Raw genomic sequence first — 24275 nt, forward strand, 5'->3', positions numbered from 1 at the left:
TAAATGCTAAATAGAATTAAGAACGTAGATCCAAGCAAGGTCAGATCCAGAAATTGATTATTGAAGGGGCCAAAATTATATGATATTTTAAATAAATAAAAAATTATAGTTTAGATATTGAATGTGCCATGTATTTATTGAAGTAGGCACAATGTTATTTTATATTATAAATTTAATTTATGGTTCAATTAATATCAATTTTTTAAACAAATAAATGAGAAATCATGATCAGGGTTGTTAAACCCTGTAAGTGTTTTTTTCTTGAATTGTTTAGCACGCTATATAATCATCCAAATTTACAGTCTTTTACCAAAAGTAACATAGATTTCTTAATACTTAAGTCAACATGGTGTTATAATCAAAATCAACTATGCAATTGAAAGACAGTATCGAGAGGGGCCATGAACCTATAGTTTTTTAATATATAATTTTATTAATTTTAATCTTTAAGATAGATTTTAAGTATTTGGAAGTAAGTTTTTATTAAAAAATATTTATTATATTAAAAATATAAAATAAAATGAATTTTTATTATTAATGGTTTAAATTTACCTATAAAAGTTGAACTTAGTACTTTTTATTTTCAAAGACATTTGTATTTAAAAATTCATAAATTTGCTATAATTTTTTAACTATTTAAACCATTGACAACTAAATACAAAAGTAGTATCACTCCCCCTTAGATAGTAACGAATTTTTCGATAATCAATATTTTATGATCAGCTAATTATTAATATCTTGTTTGAGAAACAAAATTATTTCTTTGACCCGTGACCTACACTAGTCATGTTGAAAACTTGGCATATATGTGATCAAAACATGAACATGTCTGGCATCCTTCTAGTTAATCATATGTTGACAACGGTTACGCTCATGGGTCCCAATACCTTTTTAATTTCCTTTTATGGGGTCACTTTACATTTTGCAGAGTATTGCGTATGAAAGAGAGGAATAGCTTCACATGTCACTTTTGTCTAAATACTACATTTAAATCTTATTAGGTCTTATTAATCATGCCATTTACGACATTGGTTAAAAATTTAAAAGTAAAAAGTTTTTAGTAAAATTTATAAATAAATTAAAAAAATGTATTCATTATATATTCGTAGAAAAATCAAACATTAGTTAGCATTTGTCAATCTTATTTAAGGAAAAGTGTGTATATATTAACTGTTAAATATAATAAACAAAGTGTAAATTCTAAAGTTTTCTTTAATTTGTATGAGTTGTTACGATACAAATACACGACCTAGACCATTTATCAACTCAGTGGACACAGCACTTTAAACATCTTATCTATATTATTGCCTTGGATGCTCGTTGAGGTCCCGCATCTTTCTCCGCAACGGGGCTTGCTAAACACACTTATAATGGTTATGGACCTACGCAATACCCTTTTTAATTTTGTGTTTTATCATCCAGAGTGAATCAATGTGAGGTTAAGTGATAATAACTTGCTTAAACTAATAAAAGATGACAATCTCGTAACTAAATGTTTCCATATTGAATATTTTAACAAATTGGGACGTAAACTGCTAATATATGTGCTTTAAAACCTTTTTCTGTGCTAGTGATAAGAAAGCATGAGAAGCTAGATTCTTGATTTCTTGCATACCATATATTTTATCGAAACACTTTCTCATTTTGTCAACGATGGTAATGTAAACACGCTAGATGAGACCCAGAGAGTATTTCGTTCCATGTCGGCAAGGTAAGTTATTGTTATTTATACACTAAAATAGAGTGTAGATTTTTGTTGTTGTTGCTGTTCTATTACTAAAATGTGATGAAAATAACATTTTCCAAATGCAGTTACCATTTATAATCTTTTCAAAGTACCAGGTACTAGAGTATACATGTGTTCCTTCTCTTGTTCAACCTCTATGAAGCATCTATTACTATTAGATAGCATCGTATTCCACTGACATCAATCCCAACATTAATTAATTAATGTTATTCACCTCATTATTTAAAACCGTTTGGGCAGTTCAAATTAAATCCGGTTCGGTAAGAATATTATAAAAAAATCATAAATTTAATGAAATATTTGTGTGTTATTATATGTCAAGATCGATTTAAATAAGGTGCACAAAAAAAATAATAATAACTTTCAAATGCATTCCCTTAACGTGTTGCTAATATTTGAACGATTATGTTTTTCATAATCAATATTTTTAATTATTAAATGAAAAAAGGTAGTGTATCATGCGTTCAAGAGACAACTACACCTGAAACTTCCTCCAAGCGAATTCCGCAGTTGGTTTTACAGAAAGTTGATTAATTGCATATTTATCATTATGTCATGGTTAATTTATACTTTTGATTAAAAACATTGTTCAAAACGTTTTCTTAACATTTTAAATTCAATTAAATGCTTGTATCAATTTTGTACCACTTAAAATGAGAAATCATCTTAAATTTTATTTAAAATTAAAGCAAAATAATTTGGCTAAAATATTTTAAACCATGTTTCAATCAAAAATCACTAACCAAAATATTTTTTTTATATAAAAATGTATATATCCCAAATTTCCCCTTTTCTAATATTATAGTCCTCTTATTTTAATAAACTTTAAAATAATCAAATTTCTGATGTCTAAGCCTTTCAAATTATTCCCTCGTTATTTTTTATCTGTTTACAAGAAAAGACGGTTTCTCTTTGTTGTCTAGTTAAAAATTTTAAACATTATTAATAAATGTCTTTTCAGTTATATATTATTTTAATGTAATTTTTTAAACGGAAAGGTTAAAGTTTAATCGGAAACAAAAATTATCAATATAATAAATTTTCATGTATTTTAACATATTTTATCAATATATTTTTTAATCAATTAGTAATAATTCTTTTGATATTTTCTAAACTTAATATGCCATCCATTTTAAAATTAAACCAGTTACAAGAGTTATTTTATTTTATTTTATTTGTCAAAACTTATACTCCCTTCATTTGGTTTAATTTGTCTAAAGAGGGAAAATAAAATATGTTTGTACTTATAAATGAATCGTTTATATTAAGATAATGAGGGAGAGAGTATCATAGTCTCGTGGTTGACAGACTCGGTGAAATTGATGAGCCTTACTATTGACCTGTGGATTTGTCAATTGCAAGGAGTGGATCCTTTGTTTTTAAATTACTTGAGAGTATAAAATTCGAGAGCATCGAAAAATAGAGCTAATGCCTTGCGTGTCCGGTAATAGCGCGTAGGTAGTGAAATCTACAGTGTCCATGCGCGCCATGTGATTATGTGGCGGCACACACTTCCCCTCTTCACTTCTCTTCTACCCCATCACCATTCTACAAACTATATTTCCTACTCTTCTACCCTCCTCTCCCATCTTTTTCTTTCTCTTCTCAAGTCAAATCATAATTTCCCATGTGAGTTTTGTGTTCCATTTATTCATTTTCATACCCCTAGATCTTAGGGATCCTCTGCCTCAGCCTCAGCCTCTAGATCTACGAGGAAAAGCCTTCAGCAATGTCTCAACTCATTATCAAATTCTGTTACACAGAGGTACTCCTCCTCTCTGTTCTTTTGTTCCTTTATGTTTCTGTTTGCTTCGGTGCCCGCTCCGACCCTCAACTTCAAACCACACACTTGGGTAGTAGTAGTAGCAGCAGAAGGAGAATCTTAGATTCCCGAAAGGAAGAGCAAGAGATGCCTTCGAAGAAGAAAATCCCTGTCCAATCCTCCAAAAACCACACCAAACCAATCAAGCCCAATAGTAATAATAGTACACTTTTTTCAAAGAACCAAACCAAAACCACCAAATCCGACAATTTTTCCTCCAAAAACCAAACCAAAACCACAAAACCCGACAACATTACCACCAAATCTAATAACCTCTCCTCCAAAAACCAAACCAAGCAACTCAAGCTTAGCTCCAATAACTCACCTCCCAAAACCACACTCAAAAAGCTCAATTCCACCGCCTCCGCCCCAAAGCTCAAGAAACTAAACACCCCATCCAAACCCCACACCTCAAAACCAAACCCCATTCCCACTTCAACCAAAAAATCCTCTGATCTCGCGAAAGCAACTGACAAAACAACAAACCCCCCCGCCAAAGACAACAACAAACAAACCAAAACATCCAAGGTAGAGAAAACCACCCCGACCCAACAACATAGCAAGAAACCTACAAAACAAACACCACCGAGTTGGATAATGGACGAGGATGATGAAGATGATTTTGTTTCAGGCTTCACAGATCTACCCAACAAGTTCCACCGAACTTTAATCCCTGATCTCGAGCGAATCTCAACCACTTCCAAAGCCTACATCACCAAAGCCAATAACGAAATGACAAAAGGGTTCAAACCCTACGTTGGCAAAAAATACGCACCAACCATTGCCACCATTATTTCTTGTGCTTTCATATTGATCCCTTTGCTCTTAGTCTCACTCCTTTGCACCAAAATCAAAGCCTATTTCTCCCTCCAAAAGATCTTGATCTTCGTCCAAATCTACCTCTCCATCTACTTCACTATTCTCTGTGTCTCATCATTGGTCACTGGTATTGAACCATTGAAGTTTCTGTACTCTACTTCGCGGTCCACCTATCTTTGTCTACAGGTGCTTCAAACTCTTGCTTACGTGTTCTACCTGCTGCTTCTGTTGATGTACCTTATTCTTGTGTTCTCAACGGAATGTGGGCTGGGCTCCAAGTTTTTGGGCCTCGCTCAGGTCTTCGTGGGCCTTGCTGTCGGGCTCCATTACTACGTGACGGTATTTCACAGAGTGGTGCTTCAGCAGCCCCCTAAAACGAATTGGAAGATCCACGGGATTTATGCCACGTGTTTTCTCCTCATTTGTGTGCTGGTAGGGGCTGATAGAAAGAAAAAGACTTACGTGGAAGATGGTGGTGGAGAAGGCAAGAGAAATTAAGCTACTTTATTTTTATTATTATTTATTTTCATTTTTACTTCAAAGTTACCCAAAAACAACAAAGCAAGCTTGTCCTATAAATAAAATAATGTGACAACAATAGTTTAATGCCTCCTGATTTTTGGATGAAATTGAAAACATTATTGTTTCTTACTTTATTCAATATTCTTTTTATCACATGTTTGAGTGTGCAAATGGAATCTGTAAACTTTGATCGGTCACGGATCCTTTCAACATTTAAAAATATCATATGATAGACCAACCAATATTCAAAGCTTGGAGACTGACTTCATTGTTTCTGGTTGCTTCTTAATAAAAGGAGGTTTCTTGTAGTGATTGGTACTTACCTTATTTGCTTCTTATAAACGATTTTCTTTTTTAAAATTAATATATATACGCTAGTTAGTCATTTTATTTAATTTATTAATATATTTGACAACTTATTAGTTATATGAGTTTATTTAACTAAATGACATGTAAGTATATTAACACGTCATATGTAACTCAAAAGGTATTGAGACATCGTAATATTATTTATTATATTAAATAAGTTGCTTTTTTACCAGCATGTCTTCGGTTATATCTTATGTCATTTCACTAATCATATTCTCCCTCGGAAACAAATTATATGATGCTATTAAATTTTTAATTTACATATTTATTTTTCTGGATGGGATTCAAGACAATTGACTCAATCAAGGCAATCATCCTTGTAATAAAAAATTGCATTATATGCCCACATTATCTAGTATTATTGTGAGAAATCGCAAGCTATGTATAGTTTCACGACACATATTACCCCCATAATCAAATTTTATCTAAAAAAATCAAAGTATATGAAATTAATTAGATTTAAAAAAAACAATACAAACGATTTTATACACAAAATTGTATTTATACATGAATTTATGTTACATCACATGATTTAAGAAAAATCATTTTGATATATCAGTTTATCCTTTGGCATGCATCAGTTTGTACTATTCCTACGCGCGATGGCCGAGAGACAGAGACGTGTGTGTGTGCATAGGATGTAGGTCTATCGTCTAGCACTAACCGCCAAACCAGAAAAAGCAAAGCATGGATGATTCAGTTCACAGGCTATAAAGAAAAAGTACTATTCTAATTGATAGATCATCTATGAAAAATTGCAAACTTGCATTGTTCAATAATTTCAATTCTATTTTCAAATGTTATTTAATAAACTTTATTCTGTAAGCAATCAAATAAACTAATAAACATTAAAAAAATACAGTATAGTTATATGTAAATATTATTTTTTATTGATAATTAATTGAAAAATTATATATATACATATAAGTTTAATTTTGATATGTTGTAAACGCACAGACAATGTTGATAATTTTGATCGATAAAATAATATGTCAAACTAATTAAATAATATTGCGATGAAATATAAATATAATTTTATATTAAGTCTGCGTCAACATTCTAAAAAGGGATGCATACAAAAAATTTCATGCATATAAGTATAAAACTTTGCTAATAGTAATACCATGAAATCTTGTGTTATCTCGCTAACGAGCTTGACTAACTTTTTGCTATGAAAAATTAAGGATCATGAATGGTTAAAGTCCATCGTGATTTGAATATTAAAAATAGGTTATACATTTTACTCTTATAAGAGCTGTCGAGTGTTCTTTTTCAAATCCTTGATTGACTAAAGTTGGTAGGATGAGTTATGCCCGGTCTTTTATGTGACTTCAAATTTGATAAAGTCAATTTCTAAACTTCAACATATTTATCGATTTTACAAAAAATATATGATGATATACACGTTCAATTGAGATTAAATGATTTAAAACGTTCTAGATACCAAATTTGGATATTAATGTAACTTCTTTGTATTTGAAAGGTAAAATTATATCGCGATTGAAATATTCAATTTTAAACGGAGTTAAGATATAAAATTAAAATAGAAAATAAAGTCACCCTCATTCTTATTAAATATCTCTACAAATAAAGTTATTAAGAATAACATTTACACTTAGTTAATGGTTAAGTAAAATAGGCTAAAGCAATAGTAATTAATATGTAAATTTTTTTAAAAAAATGCATCACATTCTAGGTGAGGAACATGTGTCATTTCCTGGTATTTTGAGTTTTTTTGGTAATATAAGTTAAGTAAGTAACACGTGTTAATTTGATTTTTTAATTTTTTTATATTTTCTTTTTTGACAATAAGTATTTGATAGAATTTGTCAAAAATTTTATTAATAATTTCGATTTTGTTTGTACATTTGTGATATTTAAAAGTTTTAGATACGTTATAATTCTAGAAGTTTTAAATTATGTTAGAAGTGTTTTATTTTTTCCTCTATTACAATTTTGGCCATATTTTTTCTTTTAGTTCTTTTTCTCTTCATCTATAGATATATTATCAAAATTTGCACTCAAATAAATTATAGAGACAATAATGTGTTGTCTAAGCTTGTACTTAGAGTCACAATCACGTAGTGATGGTCTGATGTGTCATTTTAAATTATTTTTTTAGGAATATATTTGCATTTTTAAAACTTCAAATTTGAAATCAACAAATTTTTGTTCTTCTTAAAATTACAATTGATACACGTGTTTAAAAACCTTAAAAAATGTGCAACGCATCAATTAACAGACAAATACTTTACATGACACATATATAAGCTATAAAAATGACGTGTGTTACTCACTTAGAGCAAGTTTTTTTACCGTAAAATTACTAAAATAGACCCTATTACAATTTTATTACAGAAATAGACCTCATTTTTTTGCTATCTAAAATTTAGTTTTCTAGGAACTAAATTCTGAATTAGTTATATATATATATATATATTATTATTTAAATTATATTTATATATTTTTATTTTGTTAAAATAAATATTTATAATATGTTATTCTAATAAATATTTATAAATATTTTATTAGTTATATATAATAAAATAAGTTTTATTATTTGAATTATGTTTTTGTTTTTATATTATTTAAAAATAAATAAAAATACTAATAATGTTAATTTTAAATATTTATTAAAATTTATTTGACATATTTAAGATAATAAATAATATTTTTATGTTTCTTATTATATTATTTAATGTAAATTTATTTTTTGAAAATTATATTAATATTATATTCTAAAATTATATTTTTGGTTATTTAATATTATATATTTATAAAATAAATAAAGTATTAAATAATAACTATTTTATTTATTTATTTTGATATATTAATATTTATTAAAATTTATACATAATTATTTATTTAAAAAATATGTTATTAATATTAATAAATATAATTAAATAATATTATGTAGATATATTATATATATAATTATATATTTAATATTAATTACAAATACTAAAAATTTAAAATTTGCAATAATATTCATAAAATTAAAAATGACATTAAAATTTTTTTTAAAATAATAACAAAAACATAAATCAATGGTGGGAACTAGAAGCTTGAGCGATATTTGGACATATCTTCCTTGTGTAACTAGGGGTATGACAATAAGAATAATTTTTTGTCCGACTTTGTTATTCTCTAATATCCATCTCTATTCTTATCTTACTGGACTTGTATCGACCCTTTGAAGTTCTTTTTAGTTCTGAATTTGGAAACAAAGTTGAGCCCGTGTAAGTTGGCCAATAGTCTTCATGTTTGAGTTCTCCAAATTGACTTTCGTATACCCTAGAAACTTGTTGTAAGGTATACAATAAGATATGTAGATGTCAAAGTTGTGGTGTGTGTAAGCATGAAGCAAGTACATGCGAGCATGGGATGTGAACTTTTTGAAACTTGCAACAATCACACCACATTTCATCTAACCATACTGTAAATCTTCCTAGGGGTTGAATTTCTGTCGGATGTTGCGTTTCTTCGACTAAAAATCTAGTGTTTGTTCTGTCGAAGGTGATGACTCTATGAGTGTTCCCCTTTGACTGTGCATCTTAAATTGCTTTAGTTGCAACCTCAAAGTACATATGTCCAGTATTAATCATTGCATCTACTTCCTTGCTTCTGTCAATGAAGAACTTATTGCAACGAGTGTATGTTGCCATGACCATGGAGCAAATCGGTAAGTTTCTGGTTTCTTCAAGATCGAATTGATTGACTCTGCTAGGTTTGTTGTTATGTGTCTCCAGCATCGTCCTTTGTCTGATGCTAGTGTCCATTTTTCTCTTGGGATGTTGTCCAACCATTATGCAGCTTCAAGATTATTATCTTTTACTATGTTGTAATAGTAAAAGAATCTCGGTTTAGTCATCTCATATGCTAGAAACAAGATTACAAATTAAATTAATATAATTTAATTTAATGTAATATTTTTGAATCGTCGCATGAAGTTTTGTGCAATGTATCTAATGCAATAGACATGGACAAAATTGTTTTCTGTCCAACCACTTCCATTTCTGAAGTATGCACTTCTTATGGCCTCGTGACGATCCAAAATGAGGCACAACCCCTCTTGCGAAGTTACGTAACTCCTTAATTTTTTTTTTAAAAAAAGAACCATGCATCACTAGTTTCACCTTCAACCACAGTAAAAGCAATGAGAATTATGTTGTTGCGGCCGTCTTGTGCAAATGCCACTAATAAAGTCCCTTTGTATTTGTCAGTCAAAAATGTTCCATCCACTTGAACAATTAGTTTGCAGAAGGCAAAGCCATCAATGCATGCCTTGAAGGTTCAAAACAACCTCTTGAATAACACATTTCCCTCGTCAAGTAAGTCACCGATGTATGTCGGTTGTATACTCAATTTTCATATGAAGTCCGGAACATACAATTGTATTGTAAGCAACTGTCTAGGTAACTTATGGTATGACTTCTCCTAATTTCTGAAGATATTTTCAATGGCATGTTGTTTCCCCAACTATCCCTTTCTATAGCTTATTGTATAACCCATTGTGGACTTTATGTGGGCTAAGATGGTTGCGATGGATGTGGATGGATCAGTCTCAATAATTTCACGAATGGTTTAAGAAATCATTCGTGATCCCAACTTGTTGTGATCCTATGAAATGATTGGGGAAGTACATGTGTGGCACCCTTCAAGCTTCATTATTTTTCAGTGTTGCTCTTTGGTGCGCAATATAGCCTGACATCTCCAGATACAGTCGTTGTGAACGCATTCGACGACAAGCCTAGTTGTGCTTGACATTTTTACCTTGTAAGGGCAATGATTGACAATGTGCAATCTATTTATGTCGTATTGGACTTGTTCTTTTGTTAGGAAGCGTTGGCCAACAAATAGTGTTCCAGGTGGATACACTACCATTTCATGATCAAGGACATGGCCAAACTTAGAGTCATGTTCTTATATTTGACTGAGAATGTTTAGAAAATGTGGAGGTGAGTTGTATAATGGTAATGATTGTGATGGTGAAATATTTGGAAGTGGGAGGGAGTCTTCGTCATCATCCTGCTGTTGAGATAGGATTTCATCTTCGTCCTCGCTAAAAAGATCAAATACTTCGATTGAGAGACCCAGAACAACATGTTCTTCAATTGGAGTTTATTCAAGAAGCTGAGAGGGTAGGATTTGCTCACATGGTTTGGAGGATATTTCATTGAGGTCCATGAATAGAACAGTTGAAAGTTGTGTGTAGGACTGAAAGTCAGAATTCATATCATATGTTGAAAAGGATGGATTTATGATTTTGTAAGTTTGGTAAGGTGAAGGTGTAGGTGAAAGTTGTGGTAACTGGATTACATTTGTAGCAAATGTAATATATAATTCTATACCTGATTGAAGTTGATTTGAATCGTGGATGTTGAAGAGTATCTCGACATCTTCATCATCATTCAATTCAACACATGTGTAGTTGCTAACTCCTGGGCCAAGTCTAATTGTGTAGCGAAAATATATGGTTGTCACCCTTTCATTTGAGTCTCAATTAAGTTTTGTGTGGATCACTTTCTTGAGCCTTTGTAGAGTCATTCATCTTTTTAGATGTACTAATTTCGCTGATGGTGAGATGAACGTGACTACTTTATTAGGACATTGGTTAATGACACCATCAAAGTGAATAATGACATAGATTGAAGATATTTTTAGAAGAAGAAGGTTCACAAAAACAAGGAACAAGCTTAGAAGGTTGAATGAATAAAATGAACACAAATATGACTATTTATAATGGTAACGTTGGATTCTCAATCATTCAATGCTTCACCATGTTTTACGAGTGATAGTGACCTCTCCATTCACGTAGACCAAGAGATAGTAATTTCTCAGTCACGCAGACCAGGAGATAGTGATTTCTCAGTCACGCATGCCAGTCTCACATGCCAAGAGATAGTGACATCTCAGTCACGCATGCCAGGAGATAGTAACATCTCAGTCACACATGCCAAGGGATAATGATTTCTCAATCACGCATGCCAAGAAATAATAACTTCTCAGTCACGTATGCTAAGAGATAGTGACTTCTCCATTTATCTATAAATATGTTCATCCAAGGCCACATGTTTTCATTCATACTTGCATCCATCTTTGTTCTTCGTTTCTCTCTGTCTTTGCTTCCATTACTAAAAATGTTGTTCTAGAAGCAAAACGAACACAGGTCCGCCTTCATTAGAAGAATGGTAAGTTTTACACATTAACATTATTAACTGAATATGTAAATCAATATTCTATATATATTGTTATTAATTTATTAGTAACTGCAAGAAACTGAAAACATGATTTCATCTTTCTGTCATTCAATGCCAGAATCCAGTCTTCTAATTGTTCCTATGCTTGAACAACTTGGTTTTACTGGAGTAGCAAAGCTAAGGCATCTTAAAGTGAATCATGCATTGATAACAGTTTTGATTGAGAGGTGGAGACCTGAAACTCACACATTCCATTTTCCAACAGGAGAGTGCACCATAACCCTAGAAGATGTTGCACTTCAACTCGGGCTAAGAATTGATAGTTTACCAGTCATTGGTCCAATAATGTTTGACTGGGAGGAAATGTGTAACACATATCTCGGTATCGTGCCAATTAAGGGAGAGTCACTTATTGGCTCTATGCTAAAACTAAAGTGGCTGAGAGACAACATGTTGCCATTATCAGAAGAACCATTTGAAGAAGAAGTTCATGCCCATTGTAGGGCTTATATACTAGGTTTAATTGGAGGTGTTTTGATACCTGACAAAACAGACAACAAAGTACATCTTATGTATTTAGCTTTATTAACTAATCTTAGAAGAACAAGACGATATAGTTAGAGTTTTGCTTATTTAGCTATGTTGTACAAGAAAATGTGCAGAGCCACAGGAGTTGGTAGCAAAACAATGGGTGGTTGCTCATCACTGTTAATGTCCTGGGCATGGTATCGCATGTCATATATTGCGTCAATTTCTAGTAATCCACCAACATACCCTATCGTGTACAGATGGAGCGGGAGTAGAGTACTAAAATTTTGAAATAAACCTCACAATGATGTTGTGGGGTACAAATCAATGTTTGATCACATTCAAGCTAATAAAGTAACTCTTCATATTTATTTTCTTATCTGTTACACATCATTTTAAGTAACAAAGTTATATATATTTGTAGTTTTTATGGGCGCTATATCAAGACTTACAGACATCAATACCCATGGAAGCATACAGAGATGTCCAACTGTGGACTTCATGTACCGCCATCCTTTATTTTGCAATTGTTGAATGGCACCAAACAGAGTCAAATTATAGTTTCGTCTAATCCAAGAAGTCCCTTCTCTACCGAATAATTTGAATGACCTCCACAAAATTGACATGAGAGGAAGACAGGATGAAAATTGGATTACAAGACATGCTCAATTAATCGAGATATGGAACAACAGACGTGAGTTGACAATAACAGGTCATCCAATGCAAGGCCCAGTGTGTCACACACAAGAATATATAGAATGATACATTGCTAATTCTATTTATTTCCTATTTGTGCCACAACTACTACAAGATCCAAGGAGGAGCGACTAACAACAAAGGACTACCAACACATTTGAAATGGATACGACTTGGTAATTCATCAAATACATTCCAACAACTAGACCTTCATGATGATCCAAATCCTCCAAAAGTTCATCATGAAATATCAGAGCAAAAACTACAACGACAAAATCCACCACGTCACAGACGTCGCCCTCATTGTGGAACTAGCGACCATTACGGAGCTAGTTAATTATTAATGTTGTTATGAATTTGTTTTCATCTTTAGTAATGTACTTTGTCTTCATCGGTTACTTTAATAATATAAAAACGTTAATTTCAAAATATTTATCTCAACTATAAATAATTAAATTAGAATTTATTATTTTATTTACTTTTTAAAAATAAATTTTTTATTCTCAAATAAAATTTATTCAAAATTATAATAGTAAAATTTTAGAGTTTAGGATATTAAACATTATAATATTAAATAATGATATTTTAAAAAATAATTTAATTAAAATAAATTTTTTATTCAAAATATCATTTTATCATACTAATATTTAAAAATATTAAGTCAAAATTACATATTTAAAAAAATAAATAAACAGAATAATATTTAATATTTTTTTTAATTTTGAAAAATATATTTAGTATTCTTTAAGTATAAATAATTCAAACATTAACATTATTATCTAAAATAATATACTTATTATTTAAATATTTTAAATAATTTTTAAAAATTAACTAAAATAATTTACTTATTATTTAATTAATTTTTAAAAATTTAGTTATTATTATTTTCTAAAAATATTATTTATTATCTTAAATATGTCAAATAAATTTTAATAAACATTTAAAATTAATATTATTACTATTTTTATTTATTTTTAAATAATATAAAAATAAAAACATAATTTAAATAATAAAACTTATTTTATTATATATAACTAATAAAATATTTATAAATATTTATTAAATAATATATTATAAATATTTATAAATATTTATTTTAATAAAAATAAAAATATATAAATATAATTTAAATAATAATATTTATTTTATTTTATATATATAAAAAAAAATTCAAAATTCGATTTTCATATAGCAAAAAAAATGAGGTCTATTCCTATAATAAAATTAAAGTAGGGTCTATTTGAGTAGTTTTATTTTAATTTTTGTAATTTTACGGTAAAAAACTTCACTTACAATATGTTCTACTTTCTTTTTAATAAATGTAAAATGTAATAATTTTTTTAGTGTGTGACTTACAATTGAAAATCTAAAAAATATAGAGAAATGACAAGTGTTTTTCACTTGGCTTGTAGCTCATTTTTAATAAACTTTTTTGTACTAATTACTATTACTTTTATCTATTTTAGAAGTATGTTTCTTACTAATCTATTTTAAAAAAATATTTTAAATTTTCATTTGAGGTTAAAAAGTTAATTCCAGAACTCAAGTCCTGACATTACGAAATTTTTTTGCATGAAGTTACCATTTGCTTTTAGCGTGAGTAACTATTATTCAGTGTCACGTGTCTAATTACTTTGATAATTAATAATTTGTAAAATTCATTATCATGACAAACATATGTAAGTGTATTATTTCACATTAACAACATTTAAATTAAATTTTAAATGTGATATAACCATCACATAACGTTATAATAAAACAAAAATGTCATCTAATGAATTATGTGTAAAAACGTGTAAGCTTGTGTTATTTTTTAAAGAACAACAGTAAATTACTCCAACATCTCATTTATTTTATGTTTATAATGTATTTCTTTTTAATCTTCACAAATCCTCTTATTTTACAAAAACAAATGCTAACTACTAACAATTGTCGGTGTATTTTTTAAAATTTTAAATATAGTAGCGAGTGAAAAGTATAATTTTAAAATGATACACATGTAATATCTTAAATATTGCACTTTTCAGTAATATTTTTAATATTTATAAAAAGTATGATACAAATAAAATTTGTATTTTATTATTTATTTTTCATGCTACTTTCGATACTTAATTTTTAAATTTTGTTAACCTCAGTTTTAAAGACCAAGTTTAAGTATCTACAAATAAATTTTTTTATAAAAAAAATATAATTATTATATTAAAGTTATATAAATATAATAAATATTTTTTTAATAAAATTTTATTATTATAAACCACTTATTTTTTATTTTTAAAAATGAAATTAACAAAATTCTATTTTTTAAAGCATAACTATTTAATAAAATTCAGTATTTTAATGCAAAAAATTTAATTGTACAATGTTTTGTAAACAAAATAATTTGTATACTGTATAAAAAAGATACAAAATTTTATATAACGAGTCATGACACAGATTAATATGAGTAATTTTATTAATTTTAAAAAAAAAGTAACTTGACCAATGATTATATGTAGTTTTGCAATGTACATTATCAAAAGTTAGAGATAGTTATATTATATTTATAAAATCTAAAAAAATATGTAAAATTTAAAAACAAAAGATTTTTATGTGATAAGCACAAAGTATGACACATTAAAGTAATTTATGTTATTGTGAATAATAATATAATGATATTGCATGGGAATTATGCATAGTGGGCCATTCTAGCCCTTCACTTTTTGATTTCTCTCCCACTATGGCTACGCATGGGTTTGAATCTAATTGGCCCATACCCCTTGCTATTCAAACTTAAACGCAAGTGCGCAATTGACCCCATCGATGGGGTCACAACAAACACATTCCATACAATATGCGGACGCATGGGGAAATAAAAATGTTAAGCGCATATGTGGATCGATTCATTTTTTCAAAACATGTTTTAACAAATTTACTTATTTATTACGATTGATGTAATAAAATTATATTATGTTCAGTGATTAATAATTAAATAAAATTTTAAAATATTAAATTAATGCTTTTTATAACCATGGGATTAAATTATTAGTAATATTTTAAATAATAAGAATGAAGCGATTTATAACTTAAAAACTAAAATAAATGTTTGTTTTTAAAATTTACCGTATAAAAATAAAGATATGTCTACTATCACTTGATCATAAATATCTATTGCCATTTTTATTTAAATATTTTTTTAATAATCACATAAACAACAAAATTATCTTAAATAAAAAAACACTTAAATAAAAATAATAATAAACCTGTAAAAGTCATAATAAACGGTCCTAAAAATAAGCTTGAAATTTTACAATTATACTACAACCTTAGATTTCAGCTTTTAGTATTTATTTTTCTATCCACAAAAAAAAATAAGAAGCAACAACGTTGGATTTTTATCATAAATTTAATTAAAATATATTGAAAATATCACACTATTAATAATTATTAAGTTTTATCATAATCATGTTAAAAACTATAATTTTTATTATTTTTAATTATCTAATACTGTAAATGTTATATACTAACAATATATTAAAATTAATCTCTTTTATTATTAAATATATTTTTTAAAATAATTTCTTAGACTTTAGTTATAACCATTTTTTTCAATGAAGATATTGTAAAATAAAAATGATGCCTATTTTTTTTACAAATAAATGTTTAAATTAATATTATTCTCTTCGTTCATTTTTTTTTGAATTTCTATTTTATAGAAAAAAATAGTTTTCCCTCCGAAAATAAAATACAATTTATTCAGAAAATTACTTGAGCAGTAAAGTGTAGTAAACCACTGATTCCACTTTCCATTATTCCGTTGTCTTCCTTCCCAGTTGCCCCCTTTCCCCCCCTCTCTCTCTCTGTGGAATTTTAACCTAGATCAAAGGTGACGATGCAGTGAGAAAAGCGTCAGAGAAAGAGAGAGTGAAAATTTCGACAAAGTATCCGAGGAACACTCGAAATCCAACATGGAATGGTCCAAGGTTGTAATCGATGACGACCAATTTGGATCTGTCACCGTCGTTCATCGCCGATCTCCGCCGAAAACGTTGCTTCAGTGTCACCTTCACTAAACCCTCCGTTCAACACAATTCAACTCTCTCTCGTTACCGTTGCATCTGCCTCGTTCTTTCACAACTTCTGCGTTCAGCTTTTACAGTGTTTGACAACCCCAGTAAGAAGACCGTTACGGAATAAGGGTAATCTAGCACTGTAAGAAATGAAACAACGAAAAATGATTTTTATTTTTATTTTAAAATCTGATTGTGTTGAATTGACTTAACTGGAGAAATGTCCGTACTGTAACTGGTTTGTGGCTACTACTATAGCTAGCTTGATCCTCTTGCTACCCTATCCCTTTCCGTGATTCACTCTGGGTTTGACTTTTCCGTGTGAGAATATTTGTGTTTTTCTGTTACAGCGGCTACTGTTTCTTTACCCTTACTATTTGGGCTGAAAAAATTGTAAATATTCAAAGTCAGAGCGTTGCTATTAATTAAAAACGTTTGGTGATGTGGGTGGTTTGTGACATTGTTTCTTTAAGTTTTAACATTTGCTTCTATTAAAAGTTTTTGACTAGTAATTTATATGGTGTGATATGTAGTGGTCTCCTGATGTGATATAGACTCTTTTTTTTAGCATGCAAAATGGTTGTAATAAAGATTGCCTTCGATTTTATTTTATTTTTTTCACTTTTTTCTTTCTGACAGTCTAATTTTATTTAGGGAACTATAAAGGAATCATGGTCAGTTTTTTGGTGTTTTATGACATGGATAAGAGTTAGAGTTTGGCTCGTATGTATTTGGGGTTCTGCTGATTACTGATCTGATATGTCACTAATGTGCAGTGCAGGTTTGAAGTGTTTTTCTTGCTTCAGCTACCTGATGAGGAATTGACTTGTTGATGCATGAGATTGTTATTCTAATTTGCGGAACATGGATAAAGTTTCATCAGACTGTCCGTACCCTGGATGCTTCTTTTGTGTTATGAAGGAAGGGAATCCAAGCAAACGAAGAGCAAGTGTGCTGAAATTCTTTAGAGAACTTCCATGTCAAGATGATGATGGTCAGGTTCTCCCAATCAGTGGCCTTTGGAACACAGCAATGGCACATCCAAATGATCCTGAATTTATAGAGCTAGGAATATTTGAATGCATGGCTGCTCTAATATGGAAGGGACTTAAGAATCGGCGTTGGCTTTCTCATGACCAAAATATATATATTCCTTATTATGCAGCTCATATTATTGGTTCTTACACAATGAATATGGAGGAATTTGCAGAGAGTGCTGTGCATGCTGGGGTGATTCCTCCTTTGGTTGAGCTTTTAAGAGGTAGATTAACTTGGGTTGAGCAGAGGGTGGCAGTTAGAGCTTTGGGACACTTGGCCACGTATGCCAGCACTTTTCCCGCCATAGCAAGTCATGGTGAAATTCTTGAGCTCTCCATCCAATTAGCGATGAGTTCCCTGGAAATAGTTTATTCACACTTTTACCAATATGTTGATAGAAGGCTTAGTTATCATTGTGATCTGCTTACACGTGGCATGGGTGGTGTTGAAATGGAGTCCAGGAAGGCTGAGGAATGGGCCAGTCAGTTGCAGTGTTGGTCCCTTCAGCTCATTAATTGCTTTGCCTTTAAACATGAATTTCTTCCTACCATATGCAAACCCGAATTTCTGGTAAAACTACCTGGCATGTGGGGGGGACTTGTTAATGAAAATTCACCAGCTGGAATAGGTTTATTAAGAACAATTTGTCATCAAAAGCTTGGTAGGGGACCTGTTGCCAGTTGCCCTGGTATTATTGAAGCATTGTGTAATATTGCTCGGTCTTCAGATGATTGGCAGTACATGGCAATTGATTGTCTTCTATGGCTACTTCAAGATCCCAATACATGTCACAAGGTAAAACTTCCACAACTTTGCGTTGGCATGTTCATCTGTTCAGTGTTTGCACTGATGAACACTATATACAAGCGTTTGTCTGGGGAAGAATGCTTTAGTTAGCATGTGAATGAAAGTTGATTCTTATATATACCTTAACTAACTTTAATTCAATTAATGGAAAGTGGAAACGTAAGATCCATTATGCTTAATCTCATGGACTTTTATTAAGCATGGACCTTCACCTTGAGATCTATCGCACTGCTTGCCTCTTATTTGTAATTCTTCTTCGTTGAAAAGCTTTTCAATTTCTCAAATTTCACCTGAAAATTTCATTGATAGTTCAGGTCTGATGAGTGAATCTACGGAATAAGATGATTTCTGAATACTAGAAGTCTATAATGGTAGTGCTGGTGAGAAGGAAATAAAGAAAGGTTTTAGCTCAGTATTTGGTTTTGTATAGTAGTTTCATTTGAACATTTAAATCTATTGCTGTTGGGAATAATAGTTCAAGCTTGTAGTCATGTAAGCTACTTAAAAATAGTTATCACTTCCCTTCACTGTCTCCAAAGAATGATGCCTATCATTGTCCAGACACCAATGAATTTGTACTCTGTAAAACTAGATGCACACTAACAAAACCTTGTGTCAAAAGATTTATTCATTTTTAATATTTCTTCTAATTGGCTGACGCTTTCACGTATACAAGCACGGATTGCTAGAGATTATGACTATGAGTTTACATCATTAAGGCCTCGGCATGTATTTGTAGGTGATTGATAAAGTGGTGCCTGCATTAGTTGACCTTGCGGAGATTACAACTCTGGGAGATCATAAGAAGCTTGGTGATTCCATTGTTAATGTTCTTCAAGAGTGCATCCAGTCTCAAGGGTCAGGGAGAAGCTCCATTAGTAGTCGCACTAAAGAACAGATTGAGGATATCTTAAATTCAAAGCAGAGACTAAAGTGGGAAAAGAATATGCCCAAGGAAGATTTGCATATTAAGCAGGCTGCAGCACTGGTTGTCAAGCTTGAAGGAAATTCCCTGTTCTCTTCTGGAAATATTTCTGGAGCTGCATCAAAATACTCCGAAGCATTGGCATTGTGTCCTATGAGATCCAGGAAGGAGAGAGTTGTTCTATATAGTAATCGTGCTCAATGCCATCTGTTGCTGCAGCAACCTTTGGCTGCCATAAGTGATGCTACCCGTGCACTTTGTCTTCATAAACCTGTCAATCGTCATGCCAAAAGCCTTTGGAGACGAGCACAGGCTTATGACATGCTTGGATTAGCAAAAGAGAGTTTATTGGATGCTATTCTATTTATAAATGAGTGCTCTCAGTCAAATGATCCTGATCTCTCACTGAGGCAAAATAAAGTTCCAGATTATGCTGAGCGATTAGTTAAGAAGCAGATGCGTGCTGCTTGGTTATTTCGAGAGGCAGCTATTAAGCATGGTGGTGTCCATAGTCAGGGTGATGGTGGTGATATGTATGGCCCAGAGACTGACGACTCTGAGTGGGAGACAGCTAGTGAAAGTGATATAGGAAATGATGGAAGAGATGATATGGGTGATGATGATGACGGTGATTGGAATAACGATGATGACGGAAAAGATTACGACAAACCGTCAATAAAAGGTATTCTTACTATATAATTTCCTTTTTATATGCCTTTATCAATAATTTCCATTATTATTTATCTGGTCTCATTTCATGCTTGTGATTATGCATATTTTATTTGGTGGGAGGGAATAGGCTGATATGTCAAAAAGCTTGCATTTCCAAATGAAAAGAAAAAATATTGAGATATTTGGAGTGAGGTATAAGGGGTTGACTCCACCACTCATGACTCACTATACTGCATTCTCTGCGTGCAAAAATTGTATACCAACATGAATCTAACTGGATTATTGTATTAAATCTATCTGTCACTTTCTTCATTTATAAAGTGACAAATTTTCCTTTGTCAACTTGAACCGAATATTTCCTATCAACTTGAAATATAGATATTCAAATTCATTTGGATGACATTGACCCACCCTAAGGATTACCTACTCTCGGTTTCGTTAAATGGCAATGTTGAACAATTCTTTTAATCTCAGTTGGCTAAGATATGCATGTGGTGGAGATCTATGTTGGAATCATGCATGCCTTAATCTGTATTTCTTGGCTTTAGTTTGGATTTCTGGTTTTTGTGATGATAGTGGACAAATTTACGCAAGTCCTAAAGAAAGTTCTATCTGCGTTATGTTGTTGTCCCAACTCCCAACCCCACTTTCAGTTGGGATGTCTTTTGTTGTTTTACTTCACCCAGCCACCCCTTCTAAACCCAGAACATCAGCAGAAAGTTTGTGCTGGAAGCCATGCTTTTGTACTTGCTTCGCCACTAGCCTGATAAAACTAGTGAATAGTTCAGCTCATTCCCTCTATATCGTCAGACAAGCTGATTTATACTCATCTGCAACCCAAGTAAATTTGATTGAAAAGGTTGTACTCAAAATTTAGAAAAGGGAAAATTATTGGAAAAAGTTTATGGATTTGTAAAAACTAGAGTTTAACTCCTTTAAAATGAGTAAATATGTGAAGTGAGAAAGAAACAGTGAATCCAAAAAACCATACCCCTAATCTTGTTAACTCATCATTTTTCTTACTAAATGTCATTTCTCTCTCCAAAATAGGTGGACAAAAGGGGAAAAAGGGAAAATATGCACATACATATCCATTAAGATGTGAATTCCAATATTATATATGGCGTTTGTTTGTAAATGTTGTAATGCCTTTGCTTTTGAAACTTCGGCTTTCTCCAGATATAAAACATGGATACAATGTGCAGCTTGCGGAAGAAGAACCGTGACTTTGACATGGTAATCCTTGCATTTGGTGCAATTGTTCTCCAGCACGGATGAATCAGGGTTGGCTCTTGTGACTATTCTGACTCTACATGCTTGTGAGTTTTAAAAGGGAAAAGTCTAAGTTGCTTATTGTAAGTGGCGAGTTGAAAGTGATGAGAGTTTTTGGTCTTCCTATTTGAGGTTGAGATTTATTTTATATAATATAAAGTTTTCCGTGTTCCATATTTGTTCTCCCCCATTTTTCTTGTCAAGTGTAAAAATTGAAGATTTCAAGTTTGGAGAACTGCATAGCATTTGGAGGATGTGAAGTTTTTTTTCTTCTTGGGAAGTTTGTGTATATAAACCCTTTGTGCTTAAGTTTTCCGTTATTTTCCCATTCTTATTCCGACTGTAGTTTGCCTGATTAGTTGGGGCCACGTCACATTTTCTCTTTTCAGCCTTTCAGATGAATTGGTCGAGCACACGATTTAATTAATTTAATTTTAAATAATTACAATTCAATTTCTTTTAATTGAAAAAGTTTTTTTTAAATAAAGTAATTCAAACATGTCTTAAATGAGTAATGATTTACTGAATATATTAAGAATTACATATACGTTTAGTAAGTTATTAACATTTGATTAGATTATATTTTTTTAATCTTTATAAAATGTTATCATTTGATTAAAATTTATTTTTTGTAGTCTTTATATTTATAAAATTAATGTTTAGTCCTTTGTCAAAATTAAAAGTGCATATTTTTTAATATTTTATAAAGATTAAAAATAAATAAAATGTAATTAAAAACTAAATTAAAATTTAATGATTTCGTAAGGATTAAAAAAAAGTCTACCAATATGGAGTAATAGTTGCATGCGGTGTCTATAAAGTTGTCTATTAATTCTATTCGAGTTGAAATTATTATAATATATATGTGTGTATATATTTATAAAGTACTGTTTAGTAAAAAATTACTTGATTGACGCTACTTAATGACGTTTTGTTGTTCCTGTTGTTGCCATCTCCCGTTCGAAGTTTCCCTATTCAATTGTACAATTCCTTCCCCGCAGAAATTATTGACGATTCTAAATACAATATTCTTCAAAAAGTTTTAAAGTAATTATTTAAATAATTTTTTAATTATATAAATATTCTTATAAAATGAAAATCCATTAAAACATTTTATTAAAATATTTAAGTGATATATCAATAAATATAAAAATAGAAAAAAAATATGCGATGTAATATCATTACATAAATTAAGAAAAAAGTATGCAAGTTCAAAAAAATGGTGGATACTGATAAAATTTTATTATACTTTAGGAGATATATGTGTAATTTGTCATATTTTTAAAGTAATCATAATTTAAAATAAAAAAATGTTTTAAGGTAAGAAAGAGGAGATGAAAATAAATTAGCAAAATGGTTGGGGGTGGTGCATGCTTGCCAAGTGGCATTTTGTGGAGGGATATATCTCATATCTGTACTGAGAGCCCATACACTGCTTTTTCCCATTTTCTCTTTTTGCCATATCTCAAACTCCTCACGCAATCGGTGAGAAATAAGAACTTTGCACTCTCTAACTTACAACACCTGATATTCAAGATTTAATATAGTGACTTTAGGTCAAGATTGATTTAAAAATAAAATAACAAAAATTCATATAAGTTTAGTATATTTGTGGTTTAACTCAATTCAATGAATATAAATAACTGGATTGAACCGAATTATTATTTTTTCTTTCATTTTTAGTCAACAAATTTTATCATAAGTTAAAATTAACCGATACACTTCATAATTTAAAAATATTAGTTATTATTTTTAAATAACATAACATAAGTTAATATTATCTTATAATTTTTATGTATTTATTATATTATATTATATTTTCTTACTACTTACAAGTACTTCTACATACTAACCTTACATGTCTTTAAATATTTGTTAAATTTTAAAATATCTTTAACTATTTTCACCGTTTTGAAATGTAATTTAATTATTTTTTTTTCAAACTCTAAAGATATATAATTAGTAGGACTTTTTTAAAGTAGCTAAAGTTTAATTCGCAATATAATTATTATTTTTATTTATACTTCAGCAATATTTTTTTATAAAATTAATGAATAAATGATTTTTATAACACTATTTCTAATAATTAACATGTATGATAAGAGATTAAGATGAGTAGTATAATAAAAAATAAATAATTTATTTTTGTATAATTTAAAATATTAAATTCTTAAAATTATTGTGCACAATTTTAAAGGTTTAAAGAAAAGAAAATGAAAAAAAGAATTTAAGAAGTATGACTTTTTCAATATATATTATCATGTTAATTTGTGATAACTTGTTAACGGTGCACTAAATTTATTTTTTCATTTATTATCATAATCACTGTGAAATGCACAGTTGCAATGTCGTTGAATTGAATGCCTTGGGTGGTTATTTCTACCAATCAATGTCCCAAAAGTGTTCCATCCATCCATAAATTCTTTAGGTAAGATTACTGTTTTTTTTCTTTTTTTCTTTCTCTTTGTTTTACAAAGTTTGTTCTTCTTCCGTCCTATTAACTACAACTAACGGTCCAACCGTGAAAATAAATGATAATTAAAGGTATTAGTAAAATTAAAAAAGTAAAATATTTTAAAAACATTTCTAAATACTCAAATGTTTTTTTATTTTAATATATTATAATTATAATATTAATTATTTTTAAGCAAGAGAGATGTTAAAGTTAAAAATAACTATACTTAAATCCCATATTTTAATGGTAAGAGAGTTAAGGGAAGGAGTCTTAGTAATGAACAAAATATCATAATACAACTTTAAATTTTTAAAGTGATAAGCTCATAGATTTATTTTTTTATAAACTTTTAACTTG

General features: G+C 30.0%; 2 protein-coding genes across 3 annotated transcripts; both read left to right on the forward strand.

Moving 5' to 3' along the window:
* The first annotated feature begins 3332 nt into the window (after nt 1-3332).
* Nucleotides 3333-5029, forward strand: LOC113872888. Its single transcript, XM_027510763.1, has one exon. It carries the CDS (start codon nt 3477-3479, stop codon nt 4884-4886), a length of 1410 nt encoding a protein of 469 aa, XP_027366564.1. The 5' UTR covers nt 3333-3476; the 3' UTR covers nt 4887-5029.
* An 11460-nt stretch (nt 5030-16489) lies between these two features.
* LOC113872444 lies at nt 16490-21794 on the forward strand. Of its 2 annotated transcripts, none has more exons than XM_027509994.1 (4): nt 16490-16891; nt 17526-18582; nt 19334-20201; nt 21371-21794. In XM_027509994.1, the coding sequence occupies exons 2-4, from the start codon at nt 17614-17616 to the stop codon at nt 21415-21417; spliced, it is 1884 nt and encodes a 627-aa protein (XP_027365795.1). In that variant the 5' UTR covers nt 16490-16891; nt 17526-17613; the 3' UTR covers nt 21418-21794. The 2 variants fall into 2 exon arrangements, with proteins under 2 accessions (XP_027365795.1, XP_027365796.1); XM_027509995.1 differs by having other exon boundaries at nt 17531-18582.
* Nucleotides 21795-24275: the final 2481 nt, after the last annotated feature.

Source organism: Abrus precatorius, unplaced genomic scaffold (genome assembly GCF_003935025.1).
Source record: "Abrus precatorius isolate BTA unplaced genomic scaffold, Abrus_2018 Scaffold7, whole genome shotgun sequence".
Classification (NCBI taxonomy): Eukaryota; Viridiplantae; Streptophyta; class Magnoliopsida; order Fabales; family Fabaceae; genus Abrus; species Abrus precatorius.

What these genes read in the sequence shown, in the direction of transcription:
- LOC113872888 (XM_027510763.1), top strand. Translation starts at nt 3,477, where the DNA reads ATGTCTCAACTCATTATCAAATTCTGTTACACAGAGGTACTCCTCCTC.
- LOC113872444 (XM_027509994.1), top strand. Translation starts at nt 17,614, where the DNA reads ATGGATAAAGTTTCATCAGACTGTCCGTACCCTGGATGCTTCTTTTGT. An exon ending in ATCCCAATACATGTCACAAG is followed by an intron (nt 18,583 to 19,333) that starts GTAAAACTTCCA and finishes ATGTATTTGTAG; the next exon opens with GTGATTGATAAAGTGGTGCC. An exon ending in CGACAAACCGTCAATAAAAG is followed by an intron (nt 20,202 to 21,370) that starts GTATTCTTACTA and finishes GGCTTTCTCCAG; the next exon opens with ATATAAAACATGGATACAAT.